Source organism: Patagioenas fasciata, chromosome 2 (genome assembly GCF_037038585.1).
Source record: "Patagioenas fasciata isolate bPatFas1 chromosome 2, bPatFas1.hap1, whole genome shotgun sequence".
In the NCBI taxonomy this organism is placed as follows: Eukaryota; Metazoa; Chordata; class Aves; order Columbiformes; family Columbidae; genus Patagioenas; species Patagioenas fasciata.
The window spans coordinates 88,847,898-88,861,810 of record NC_092521.1 but is presented as its reverse complement, the minus strand read 5'-3'; the positions used below and the strand labels follow the sequence as shown (position 1 = coordinate 88,861,810).

Genomic DNA, 13,913 nt, shown 5'->3' with positions numbered 1-13,913 from the left:
TGGCTAGTGGGTGCCTCTACTCTCTGTTGGGTCAGTCTTGGCTCAGCTCAAGCAATCCTGAAAGAAGTATGAGAAGGGAAAGGAGTAAACACAAACACACTTGCTACTATTTCCTCACCTGCAATTATGTCTTTGCTATGGAAGCTTCCCAAATGGGCATTTCTTAGATTAGGTTTTCCACTTGGAGTAAATATTGAAAAGATGAGATTACATCACAATGTTACACTAAAAGGGGTGCGTTTCTGGGGGGAAGGCAAGCATTACTTCCACCTCTTTCTTTCTTTAGGGGGAACAATATCTACCTAAGAAGAGGATGCTGTTAGTTGGATTGTGTTTGATCAAGAAAAGGAAAGGGTGGTCAGCCTTAAACTCTTCAAGCTCAAAGGAATCTTTGATGTCTCCCATCATCCCTGCTGAGTCAGCCATCTCGGTGCCCTCTTCATTAACTTCCATGTACGCCTTGTGGATGGCCTCAGATATCTTCAGGCCCTTTTGTGAAGAGATGCCAGACAGACTGGCCAAAGGGCTGAACAGGTCAGTCATACCCAAGGCCTTCAAGACAAATGTGAGGTTATATTTTTCCTCAATCTTCATGCGTGGGAGGTACACTTTCACTTTCTTCTTTTCCATCACATTAGGACTGGTCCACTCTGTCAGTTTTTCAAAGCTGATTTTGTTCTCAAGCTGCAAAAAGAGGCAGGGAATGAAATTCTTGGGATGTGAATACAATTTCTTCCTACCATTCAATTTAATCAAAAATAAAATTTAAAAAAAAAAAAAGTCCTGGTGTGGGCAGCTGGGGTGTAAATGAACAGTAAAAGCTCTGGACGGTAGCCAGGTCCTACTGAAGTGACAACTCTGATGCTCTGCCAGCCAGGATCATACCTTCTCCAGGTCAGAGATGTCGTCAGGCAACAGCACCAACATGCTCAGCTCCCCGCTGGCGTATGGAAGCTCCAGAATCTTAATTTTTTCTGCAGTCACTGCTGCCACTTTGAAGGTACTGTTCTGACACATCATTTGCACAGGTTTGGTTTCTTGCTGCGAAACAGAAATCATGGAAAACATAGAATATGAAATCACAGAATGTGAAACGTGAGGTGGTATGACCAGGGAGAATTTTTTCTTTAAGCAGACAAATGTACAAGTGCTTTGAAAGAGACAGGGCTCAGTCTTCAAGCGTGTTGCCTTTGAGGAAGAGCTGTGTCTCCATTTTCATCTCTTGTCTGCTGGCTTGCCCTGATCAGACACAACACTTGCAAAGCTGACAGTGAGGGCCCCAGCTAAACCACACAGCCAATGACCACATCTTGTGTGTATCACACAACCTCCTGGCTGTGTGAGCCAACAGCCTGGATTCCTGGCCAGAAGCTGTGTCTGTGTCCTCCTACCTTTGTCATGCTGAAGGGAAATTCCTGAGTGTCTTCTTCTTTAAATGCCGTCTTCCATATCCCTTTGAAGTAAACGGCATTCACAAGGACCAGAACAGTATCAAGATCAACAGAGTCTGGTTCAAGGAAATTTCGGATCTTTCCTTTAAGAAAGAAGCAGGGCAGAGAGTGTAAAACTTCATAGCAATAGTGTTGCATTTTAGAGCTCTATCGGCATGCTGCTGCTTGACTTGACTTCCTCTCCTTCAAAGGTCTGCATGTGGAATTCAGGTTCAAACTGAGGGGGTGACCTCATTAGTGTTTATAAATATGTAAAGGGTGAGTGTCATGAGGATGGAGCCAGGCTCTTCTCGGTGACAACCAGTGATAGGACAAGGGGTAATGGATGCAAACTAGAACACAGGAGGTTCCGCTTAAATTTGAGAAGAAACTTCTTCACAGTGAAGGTAACAGAACACTGGAACAGGCTGCCCAGGGGTGTTGTGGAGTCTCCTACTCTGGAAACATTCAAAACCCACCTGGATGCCTTCCTGTGTAGCCCCATCTAAGTGTTCCTGCTCTGGCAGGGGGATTGGACTAGGTGATCTTTTGAGGTCCCTTCCAATCCCTAACATTCTGTGATTCTGTGATTCGTGAGGATTATTTAATTCAGAATGACTGGCACCTGTCCAGACATTTCTGCAAGAAGACAGGTAGGTTCAAGAGTGGTATGCATCCCCAGGAATATTTCTAACTAGTACTTGGAAAAAAAGTTATATAGAAAAGAAAGAACAGGAGAGGAAAGTAGCGTTATAGATTTTCTGTTTCTCACTGTGCTTTTCAGTTTCTCACAATTCACTCATGTTTTTCTTGCCATCATCAGCCCAGTGTGTGCATTACCTTCTCCCCCGGAAGCCCACTGGTTACTCATCCAACACATGCTTATAAAATTATGCCAATATTCTAGAGAAGCTGAGGCTAACTTTGCATGAGTTAAGCTCTTCAGACGCAAAAAGTGTGCATATCCTGGCACCTCTCCCTTTGCCAGATATGTTTAAAACACACTGTCAGTGCCACACAGGTGCAATAGAGTCATCCCTTTCCACAGGAAATCTCCTCTAAAAGGGATGAGAGGAGGAAATTTCTTCTCTAATATTTAGTCTTTTTAGAAGTAGTTCAAATACAGTTGCAAAAGGTAAGTATATTTCAAAATCTTGTCTGACCTTACCATTTGTCTGATTTTCCACCCAGGAATTAATGAGCTGCCTGGCTTGATTTGGTGCTGTTTTGAAATTGACCATTTCCAGACCTGCTCTGTGCAGTTTCTTCACACATTTTAAGTAGATCTATAAAGACAGTAATTGTAGTCACCAAACTAGTAATTTTTTTAAAACAGTATGAAGGTGGAATAAAATACGGCTAAAAGGATTTTTGTAGTGATGCCATTGTCAGGCTGTTCTCATTGCTTCTTTCCTTGAAGTTGTCAAAACTGGGCCAGAAAAGTTATTCTGATCCATGATATTTTTAGATCTGATCAGTTAAGAGTAGAAATTAGAAATATTTAAAAATTTTCTTGAAGAAAGTCTGACCCCAAAACAGTTTCAGGTTGATCTGAGAGTGTTTTGTTATCATTATTTCCAATCCTTTTTTAAAAGCATTTTTCTCCTTCTTTTTAAAGATAAGTTTCTTTGATTTAAAGTATTTGAATGTTTTGTTTTGAAAATGCTAAATGGAAGTTTTTTACACTTTGAAAAGATGATTTGACGTGAAGTTTTCAAGTGAAGAAATGTGATGAAGTCAAATTAGTTCCTGAAAAAATAACTCAAACCACCTATTACAATGAAAACACTTTGGGAGAGCAAGTCGGGAGAGGGGATTACATTGACAAATAATTTTGTTTATTACTCCATTCATTTTTTAATAGGACCATTGTTTTGCCTGGAATTACTTTTCATTCAGGCTGTTGTCAAGGCTGTGGCAAAGGGAAAAGTTGTGGAAGTCCACACCAGTGGGGATGACTGCATTAACAGATCATTACTCTGGCCAGATCTCCTGCATTACAGATTTATACAGGGTTTAGCAAGAAATCACTCTAATGTACAACTTACCGGTAGGATTGGATGTGTCTTTTCAGCGTAGAGTCTGTTGGCAATGTGGAGTGAATAATTGGCTTTCGGTGCAGTGATATCAGAGAGGAGTTCTTTAAACAGTAGGTGGATATTCACAGACTTGCCGCACTGAGTTGGTGATAAGAAGGTATAGCTGTTAGCTTATTTTACTACCCTGTTGCCCCAAAAATAAGACAGGCCCTTATATTAATTTTTGCTCCAAAAGGTGCTTACTTTTTTACATGCATAGTTGCCTGGGCACTACTTAAATTGACTTCTTCATGAACTGGAACTGGGGCTTATTTTTGGAGTAGGGATTTTATTTCGAGCATCCTCAAAAATCCTGAAAAATCATGCTAGGGCTTATTTTTTGAATAGATCTTATTTTCAGGGAAACAGGGTAGAAAGAGATATATTTCTAAAATACAAATAACCAGGGAAAATACACAGTGTTTAGAGGGAGTCCAGCGGAGAGCTGCAAAGATGATTAGGAGTCTGGAGCATCTTTTTTAGGAGGAAAGACTGAGAGCTGGGTCTGTTCAGCCTGGAGAAGAGAAGGTTGAGAGAGGATCTCATCAATATTTATAAATATCTTGAAGGTGGGTGTCAAGAGGATGGGAAGAGGATGGGACCAGACCCCTTTCAGTGGTGCCCAGTGATAGGATGAGGAGTAACGGACACAGACTGAAGCACAGGAGGTTCCATCTGAATATGAGGAGAAACGTCTTTACTTTGAAGGTGCGAGAGCACTGGAACAGGCTGCCCAGAGAGGTTGTGGAGTCTCCTTCTCTGGAGACATTCAGACCTGCCTGGACACATTCCTGTGCGATCTGCTCTGGGTGAACCTGCCTTCGCAGGTGGGCTGGACTACATGATCTCCAGGGGTCTCTTACAACCCCAGCCATTCTGTGATTCTGTGATTTGCAAATGAACATGTAGTATAGTCTATAAGCTCCATGGGAGAGATATTCAATATAAGCAACTAATGATGTACCATTAATTTGTAGCATGTGATGACACTCACTCTATGTGATAACCAGCAGACAATTTCAGTGATGAATCTGAAACCATATGGCTCAGGAGTGAGATGATGAAAAGAAAAATTCAGGTGTCAATGACTTCAATCAACAAATTGTCATAGATATAGAGCCTCTAATTCATAGCTTCTGCTTGTATTTTCATGGCAGGTTTCTGCTGAAGCTGCAGATGGGAGAAGTGTGCTAGATGACAAGGGAGTCAGGAAGTGTCTCATAGTGAAAAAAAATTGATCAGCTATCTAATGTCCCAAGAATAGTGTGCCATGTGATATAGTCTAAGAGCATGTAAGAAAATTGCACAATGCTAAGTAGTGGCTGGGACTTCAGTACATGAAAAGGAGAATTGTGTTGAACTGCTCATTTCTAAATGCTTAAACAGCCACTAAATGCTCTAGCTGATATTACCTTTATTTTTAATTTATTTAAAAAAAAAAAAGCTGGGGGGAAAGGAAATCTTCTAGTTCTTTGCAAATCCCACCTTGTACTTGTGGATCTCACGTGGGTGAAGGCAGGCCAGGGAGCATGGGTTGTGTTATCTTTACAGAGGCAGCAGATTAACATGGAGGAAAGCACACCAGTGGTATCAAGGTATTGGGACCCCTCACGGTGCTCTTGGGGTAGCAATGGGAATTGGAGGCTGGAAAAGGCCCTGTAGCTTCTGAAAGAGTGTGGTTACTTTCCAGCCTTTGAGGCTTCTTGGCTCTTTTCTGCCAAAATATCTTCCTGCCCCACTTCACAGTCTCAGATGCAAGTCTGACTGCTGTACCCTGGCTCCAAGTGCTGAGCCCCTTTCAAGTGCTGTCCCCTAGCAGCACTTGCATGTGTGCAGATGCTCATCCACACAAGAAGACAGTCTGGTGCTCTTATCCTGTTCTGTCACTTGTTCTGGTGCAACATGTGCAACCTGTCTTCATTTCCTGGTCTTTTTAACTTACATAAATTAAGAACATTAGCAAAGGTTTGGGGAGGTGTTGACTCTACTTGAAGCAGAGTCAGAACAGCCTATTCTCAGGAGAAAAATGTGAAAGAGAAATAAATGTACCTTAGATTTCTTTACCTTGGTCTGAGTAGTTCCTCCAAGTCCTGCAATTTTGTCAAAGTGAAGAACCTGCAATTGAAAGTAGCAATAGAAGAAATTAAGTATGTGAAGTCTACTGAGAGTTACTGATATTTGTGTTGAAACTATAGGTTTGGACTAATCAGATCATAAATGAACTGAGAATTTCATGTGAGCTTTAAATCAGGGTTTTTTTACTGCTTGTGCCACCTGGAAAATTTGTGACTATGATCCTCAGTTTAGATACCTTATTTACCAGTTAATGGTATTCAGTCTATAAACTAGATACAACCTTTCTGCATTGTATTTGTAACTGTAACTCTTGTTTTCCAGGTGTTTCATGTTTTGTGTGTTACAAGGTATACTTTCCACCTGAAAGGAATCGGGTCTGTGAGAAAATAAAAAACTGAAGCAAGAGACCCGCCTTAAACATTCTTCAAGACTGCTCTGTCTTAATGGAAACCAAAGGCCATTCTTGCCCCTCATGGAGAAAAGCATCAGTAAAGGAAAATAAAACAGCTCCAGATCCAAAACTCGTGGTTTGGAATGCCATTCTTTTTCTAGACGAGTTTGAATCCAGTGCCAAATGTGACTATGTGACTTTCTCCCCTCCACTGGAGAAATTCCCAGAGGTGTACATGGAGCATCTGTTGCTGGGTTGAACAGGATCAAAAGGAGTTTGTAACCATGTATGTAACTTACCTTCTCCATCTGATACTCAGTGTTACCCCTTGCTCCCAGATAAACCATGGCCAAGGCTGCAATGATGCTCAGGGGAGAATAGAAGATGTTGTCGTTGGCATGTTGGACTTTCAGTTCTTTGAATACATCAAAAGAAAATTCTGCATTTGCTGCACTGATGGAGCCCATTGTGAAATCAGTGTTGTCTGAAGCAAACAGAAATATGACTGCATAGTTGTGACACATAGCACTTGTTTTAAAAAGTACTGTCAATAGCCCAGAAAGCAGTAGCTTGTTGCTATTTTTGTGATGCTGGACCAATGAAGCCTACAAATTCTGTGATCATTACGAATATTGTAAATCCTGAGCCATTTATCTCTGAATGCATGTTTGCTTTCTTTCAGCAAGATACTGGCTCATCATCAAGATAGTATCTTGTCTTGCCTTTTAGGAAATAGTTTCATCCATGCTTCAATATGATAAAAATAACACTGAATGGATGAGTTTCACTGTGGCCATCCAGAGAACTCTGAATGATATTTGAGACAATGCAAACTTCGTATTTTATTTCTTCTGTGGCTGCTCTGGACTATGCTCTGCATCTTGGTATCCTCACTGTTCTCTTAGTGTGCTTCTTACTGTTGCTTATTACAACCAGACACAACTTTGGAGGTTACTTTCCTGTAGTTTGTAGGAATAATGGGAACAAGCTGCTCTGTAAACTCAGCCAGTTGCTTAGATGCTGGAACTAGAGATTTAGGGGAGTTCTTTGTTGTAGTCCCATTTTAGACATTTAATCTCGGCTGATGCTTTTTTTATTGGTTAAAATGCAAGTATATGTTAACATATAAATATGGGATTTGGCAGTACAGCTTGAAACAGCGCAGAGCTGCATTCATTCTGACAGGTGCAAGTCCTGTACATGCAAATGAATGTGACATGTTAAGGATACTTCTTGAAACCTGTAGTCTCTCTCTTTTGATTCTGAGATCAAGAAAGTTGCATACTGTTCTTGTATCTCTAGAACAGTTAAAGATAGAGGAATAGCAGCATATCCATAGTTTGGAGTAGATGTGGTGGATTGTGTCACCTGAGAGACACCTGGCATTAATGGATATGGAACCACAGAATCTGAATCATTATACTGCACCTCCCCTGTCTTCCTTCAGACAGTAAGATTGAGAAAAGACAAATGCCTTTATTCCCAAAATAATTATTAAGATTATTAAGAACAAACAAACAAACAAAACAAAACAAAACACAAAAACAAAAACAAACCCACCAGTTTTAATGTGACACCAGATTTACAAAAAAAAAAGTGTTTCTACTCAAAGCTGTGGTGTACAAACAGTCATATTTTGCACACCTTAAAGTATTTGGCAGTCAAACAGTATAAGATATATTGATAAGGCAAGATAAAATTACTGTATATGCTGTCTTTTTACGTATCTGGCTTATACTTACCTTAGAGTTCCTAAACATCACTTTTTCTTTCCATATTAAAGAATACAAGTTAGAAATGATATTTTACTTGAAGAAATACTTACCCCACAAACTTCAAAGAGGCATATAATAATCCAACTTGCCAGTTGAACCTAAACAGATTCTCTGAGCTCTTGGTGATATATATTGTACCATTTGAGACACTCCCACTGTTAGCCCTCAGAGAGTCATCTTTTGACTCACTACTTTTTGTCATGACCTTTTGATTCATTGCACTTTTAAACACTGAGTAGACCAATGTTAGACTGGTACTCTATCTGCAGCATGTCAATTTTTATTTAATGAAGTAAAACCTAATGAAAAAATTGAATTGTTTAAGCTTTTGCCATTAGTTAAAGGCTGTATCAAAGCAATTGGAGTTCAAGTCTAAAATGATGTTTCATGCAGTTCTTTTGAACTTGCACATTAATGTGATTAAGCCATACAGATAACTAAAAGCAAATGCAAAAACATGAACAAAAACAGTGTTACAAATATATCCAGTGAAACAAAATATATTTTTAATAAACCTAGCTGTAACATCAGATCATGTGGTTCTTACACTCAAGTAAAGCTAAAGATCTCAAAATACTACAGGAAAATAAGACCTAGTCAGAGTGTGGTGATCTGGGAGTGAGCAACTGGTTCCCACCATAGTCCATCACTAGTGAGCATCCATGGATACAGCTGAGGAAAGACTCTTGTATTACCAGAGTTCAAAAAAGTGCATCAGTCCCTGAAAATGTAGCTGCTTTTCTTCTTCTCACCTGTGAGGCACTGCAAGTACGGAAAGCGCTGTAACGCAATACTCCCACCGAGGGTGAAAGGTAAAGTGGGCTAACTGCTGAAGGTTTGATGTCTGTGCAACAACTCACTACAGCATCTGTGCAGTGGAACAGGGGGACAACTGTTCCTCATGAACAGTGACCATCTGATATTGACAAAATAATGCAATTCCAAGCAGAGCCGGCTGTGGGAATGGTCATTCTATTCAGATGTTTTTTAAATAGATTTTTTTCATATAAGAACAACTCAATGTTTTCTGCTTTTTTCCAAGACCAAAATAGTACTGAAAGGTGTTTTGGTCTGCCAAAATGCAGAAGTATGTTCCTGTAGTCCAAAGACTGATGTGGTTTATAGCTTATACTCTTTAAAACTACAGCCACATCTATTTCTGTACGTAGATGAGATCAGAGTTTTTTACCTGAGGTCATACTATAGGGTCTACAGCACACATGTGGAGGAGGGGTTAAGGACTCAGAGTAAGCACGTTTTACTAAAACTTCATTTTGATTAAAACATTCAAAGCAGCAGTGCTGAGATGAATTAAAAGTCTGAGTGTGGGCATGCCAGAGGAAGAGATTTGAGGAACAGTCAGGAATTACATATTTTCTGTGTTGTAAGTCAAACCCCAGAGTATTCAGATATTCACAAATAGATTTTAACCAGCCAGTAGGATTTAAATGGTGACTGAGGGTCAGCTTTTAATTTTCATTCTCCATAGGTCATGGCAGTGAGGCACATGGAACATGCACAGACCATTCTCATAGATCTTCTATACTTACCTCTTTACTATGGCAGGTGAATAAACCACAGAATGAATCTACCTGGAGGAACATTCATGGTCTGTTAGACAATCATAATGCACAATATCAAATATAATTCAATTGTAAAAAGCTATTACTCTTTTTTTTGAATAATAGACTTGATGAGCAGTAAAGAAACAAATCTGGCGTCTGTGAAGGCCACAGGAGCGGATAATAGAAATCCCAAATTTGTACATATCAAGTTACAGAGCATACAGTCATAGGTGCAACCTCTCTGAAAGGGAAAGGGAGTGACTTCCCCCTTAACAGTGTGTTTCATTTTGCTGAAATGCAGGCTTTCAGTTTCCCAACTCAGAATGAGCTTTTTGTCTGGGGGTGTAATAACAATGATGAGGATGGAGAAATCTAAAGGCAGCAAGCAGCTTTCCATTCACCTTTTCCAGTGTTCCCTATTCGGTGAGCTGGGCTGCTGTAGCTTTTACTTTGTTCTATGAAACCTTCTGTCCAAAGGCACAGATTTTGTGTGGAAAGAGCTGAAGTGTTTCCTCTCTTTTTCTCCCATTTTCACATAGTCACATTAGAGTTACAGCTACTGACTCAAACGTGCCTCTGGGGCTTCCGTGAAGAGCTTTCCTGAGCAACTACACTTCTTGGTATGCTCTGGTTCAAACTGTTTGACCTGTATGGACATCTGTGGAGCATGCACCTCAAAAGACAGAACTGGCCTTGCCCAGATGGTCAGCTCATTGACCAAAGTTTTCTCAACAAACCTCTTGTTTCACCAGCTCCTCTAGAAGAGGGCACATAGGTGTTTTTGGTATGTTCTCCCAGCCAATATATTTGCCTTCTTTTACACTCTACATTTCATACCTCTGCAGCAGCACAATCACCCCAACAGTTGTCCACACAGGTAAGCTGGTTGAATGTTGGATAACTGCTCAGTTTCTGATTATGTTAGCTTCCCTAATGTGAAAATCTACTTTTTCAGAGAGGCAAGGTCGTTTAAAACACCCTTGAGCTCATGAAAGAGAGGAAGTTTGGTTCTGCCAGTGGTCAAGGAGGGGGCAGTACAACTTCTCCAGAAAGCAGTCTGTCACTACACACCCTTGGGTTTATTTTGTATTCTTTTTTCTACACTGAATGTTAGAGAAAGTGGTTGCAGAAGCATACTGTGAGTAGCTGCAAATTTTGATCAGAGCAGGCTATCCATGTGCAGTCATCAGCAGACAAGTGCTCTTTTGTAACTTTAACTAGTGCGTTGAAACTGGGGAAATTTCTCCTGAAATTCAAAAGCTAACAGTGTAGCAATGTAAAGCAAGACAAACAGCTTAAATTCTGCTCCATATCCATATTTGTCCCAGGAAGAGTTCAGCAAGGACTTTGCTGCCCTTCATCTGCCAGGTAGTCCATTGTGGAGCTATTCCTAAACCCATTCATGGATTTTGCTGTTTTACCCCAGTGTTGGCATAATTAAGGAGACATTAAGCACAAAAGAAAAAAAAAAAAGGCAGCAAGCAGTTCTTTCCAACATTTATCTGTTTAGATTTTCACATTTCATTTCTTATGGTAGCTCAGCAACACTTTTCACTGTTGGGGAGTAATATTTGCATATCTGTCTATCTGCATCATGCTTAGCAGAGGCTATACTGGCATCTCTCAGGCAACTGAGATGTGGCCAAAGAAGTCCCTTTTACAGAAATTCAGATGCTTTTTATTCAGTCGTGGCATTTGCTTTACTGGAGACGATCAGCTCAGCATAGTGCATATGCAATTGGAGACAGACTGTCATTGGTATTGGTGTTGGCGTTTTTAAGACAACAAGTCACTTGTATTAAACCTCTCAGAGAGTCAATGTGTCAGGCCAGGGGTGAAGTTAATGTCTAACATGTCCTTTCTCCTCCAGAGCTCATAGAAGCTGGTATGTCAATGTGTATTGTGTTTGCACAGCAACCCAAAGTACAAGGAGGCCAAGCACATCCACCAGTCCTCTATGCCCCTTGGTTGCTGGTTGGCTTTAGCAATAACTCAATTTGTTATAACAAAGCAGCAGTAAAATGGTGACTTTTTTTCTGCTACACATGCTTGCCAAAAGAAAGGAAGAAGCTTGCCCAATTGCCACTCCTCAGGTAGCTGGATCTCATTCACTGCAACTGTGTCGTGCTCATAGGGTTCTCTGGCAAGCAGTGCTGCTCCTTGCCTGGTGCACACAGCTGCTGAGTAGCTCATCTGTGCAGCCCCTGAAGGAACTTGAGTTTATTAATACTTTCTTTTTTTCGCTGTATAGCATTACCTTGAATAAATGGCATTTGAAGTGCTACCTTACAGAGTCTGAGTGCTTTTCTTATGGGGATCATAAGCAACCATAACTTCCTGGTATAAAACATTCTACCAGGTATAGTTTGAAGGAAATAAGCACTAGTCTTCATGTGAAAAAAAAAAAAAAAAAAAGTATTAATCAAAACTGCCCTCTTTGGCTTTTTCAGTGACAACTTAAAAATCTCTGCCTTTTTTGTCTACCCATTGCAAATCTTTTGATCATATAATAGCAATTATGTTATACATAGGTACTAAGAAACAGTTTAAAGGAAAGCAAATATCAGAGAAAACTGAGGAGAACTGCAGCCATCAGAGAGATTAGAGTCCAGTGGAAAGTTGTATATGTAAATTGAGAGTTACTCAGTAATCAAACCATGGAAAGACGCACATCTGTCTAGCATGGGACAAATGGGTGTTATCTTTCCATGGATGCATATGCAAGTATTATTTGACTTCTTTTGCTTTGTTTTTTGGCAGTGTAGGTGTTTGCAGGCTGTGAGGAATGCCGGCATGGCTCGGCAGGCTGTGCAACAACGCTCTGCATCAATGCTGTCCTGGGGGAAGAGGCAGTGGCATTCCCTTCCGGGTCATGTCTGCTCCAGGCACCGTGTAGAGTCTCCAGCTTTTCTCTGCTCTACTCTTTTGTTTGGCATTGCAAGTGGACAAGCGACAGTTCCCCACACAAGACGCACCTGCTGCCAGAGTAGAGGTTTTGCCTTCTATTTTAAACAAACATCTCTGATTTTGAGGTAGCACTGCCCTCCACACTAGGAGCTGCTACCACTACACTAGCAGCAGGAGGTTACTTTCCATCTACTGGTTGTTTTCACCACATTTTTAGATGCTTTATAAATTAAGATGGCAATTAGAAATCAGATTTTGTGAAGAGAAAATAGACGTATTTTGTATTTATACTGTATGTGTTCCTGGCTCTGAAATTATCTAGATATCTCTGGAGCAAGTTTAAAAGAAAAAATTACAAAGATTGTAAGTGACTGCTTCTGCTGCAGTAAGGTAAGTTACAACCCTTATTCCAGCCACACCTTCTACCTCACACACAGAATTCCTTTGCATGTTGTGAAGTTCCTGCTCTTCAGGATAATATTTTACAGCACTTGAATTTATCACATATGCCATTGTTTTTCTTTTACATTTTGTGTGAAAATATATAGGTCTGATTATGCAAGCTAACATATTAAAACACTTTTCATTTCACTCTAAGTTTTGCTTTTTTGTTTGGTTGGTTCTGTTTGTTTGGGTTTTTTTGTGGTTTTTGGTTTGGTTTGGTTTTTTACGTAATTTATATTTGAAAAAACAAACAGGTATACACAAAATACCAATGGCAGTCACTGAAAAACATGCATGGCTATTTTTTGCATGGCGTATTCCTCAGAAGAGCTAACAGCCTGATATGAAAACTGTGCCTTGCTGGTAATTTTAATATTTCAGTTTGGTGCAAAAGGAATTGCAGTTTTTGCATTGTTGAGATTTGCCATTTAATGTTGGAACACATTCTTAAATAAATGCAGTTATGTTATACAACATTTTAGTGCACTTTTCCCACTTTATGGGGATTTTTGATACTGACTTATTACTTGTTCTTTTATATTTACTTTAGACTATGGAAATGATGTTAGACAAAAAAGCAAATTTCAGTGATTTTCTTATTCGAGTTCAAAATGGGTGGAGACAACTCGCAACATCAACATCAATTTGGCCCAGGAACTGCTAACGAATATACAGTGCAGTGGTGATTCAAAAAATTTCACAAAGGAGATGAGAGGCTTGAAGATGAGGAGCATAGTTGCTGGCCATTGGAAGTTGACACCGATCCATTGACAGCAGTCATCAAAGCTGATCCTCTTACAACTAAACTTATATCTTTGCAGACCATTCACACCATGATTCAGACAAATAGCAATACTTGAGTCTGAGGTCTTTTCGCTTTTCATTGAGTCTTTTTCGCTCATCTCAGATGGGCCTTTGTTTTGTTTAACTGTACATATGGTTTGTAGTCTATAACCTGGAAGGTGCTGTTTAGTCTGAATGAAGTCTTCTTTTCTCAGCAAAGTGCAAAACAGGTCTCATTTCACAGATGTCTGTAATGTCTTCGTGTTAGCCCTTGAGTCATTTTTTTCTCCCTGGTAAATTCCGTTCTTCATAGGAAAGTGCAAATTTGACCTTATCTTGCAGACATTTGGTGTAGCCTGTAGCAGTCCTAGTAAATATCTGGAGAACTTTACAGTTTAATATTTCAGCAAATTCAGCTTACTAAGTAACATGGAGCAGAGAGCATATTAAAAAATCACACAACC

The 13,913-nt window shown here is 40.0% G+C and overlaps 1 protein-coding gene across 1 annotated transcript; it reads right to left on the bottom strand.

Annotated features, from left to right (window-relative positions):
• Positions 1-282: 282 nt before the first annotated feature.
• Positions 283-6,442, bottom strand: LOC136098617 (ovalbumin-related protein X-like). The gene is made up of 7 exons (XM_065832173.1): positions 6,275-6,442; positions 5,573-5,623; positions 3,479-3,607; positions 2,599-2,716; positions 1,392-1,534; positions 886-1,041; positions 283-684 (listed from the first exon to the last, which is right to left on the bottom strand). Exons 1-7 carry the CDS (start codon positions 6,440-6,442, stop codon positions 283-285), a joined length of 1,167 nt encoding a protein of 388 aa, XP_065688245.1.
• Between the last annotated feature and the right edge of the window lie 7,471 nt (positions 6,443-13,913).

Bases quoted from the DNA above. Each gene is read 5' to 3' on its own strand.
- LOC136098617 (XM_065832173.1), bottom strand. From the start codon at position 6,442: ATGGGCTCCATCAGTGCAGCAAATGCAGAATTTTCTTTTGATGTATTC. The intron at 2,717-3,478 runs GTAAGTTGTACA...CTGTCTTTATAG, and splicing joins AGACACATCCAATCCTACCG to ATCTACTTAAAATGTGTGAA. The intron at 1,042-1,391 runs GTAGGAGGACAC...TCTGTTTCGCAG, and splicing joins TTCCCTTCAGCATGACAAAG to CAAGAAACCAAACCTGTGCA.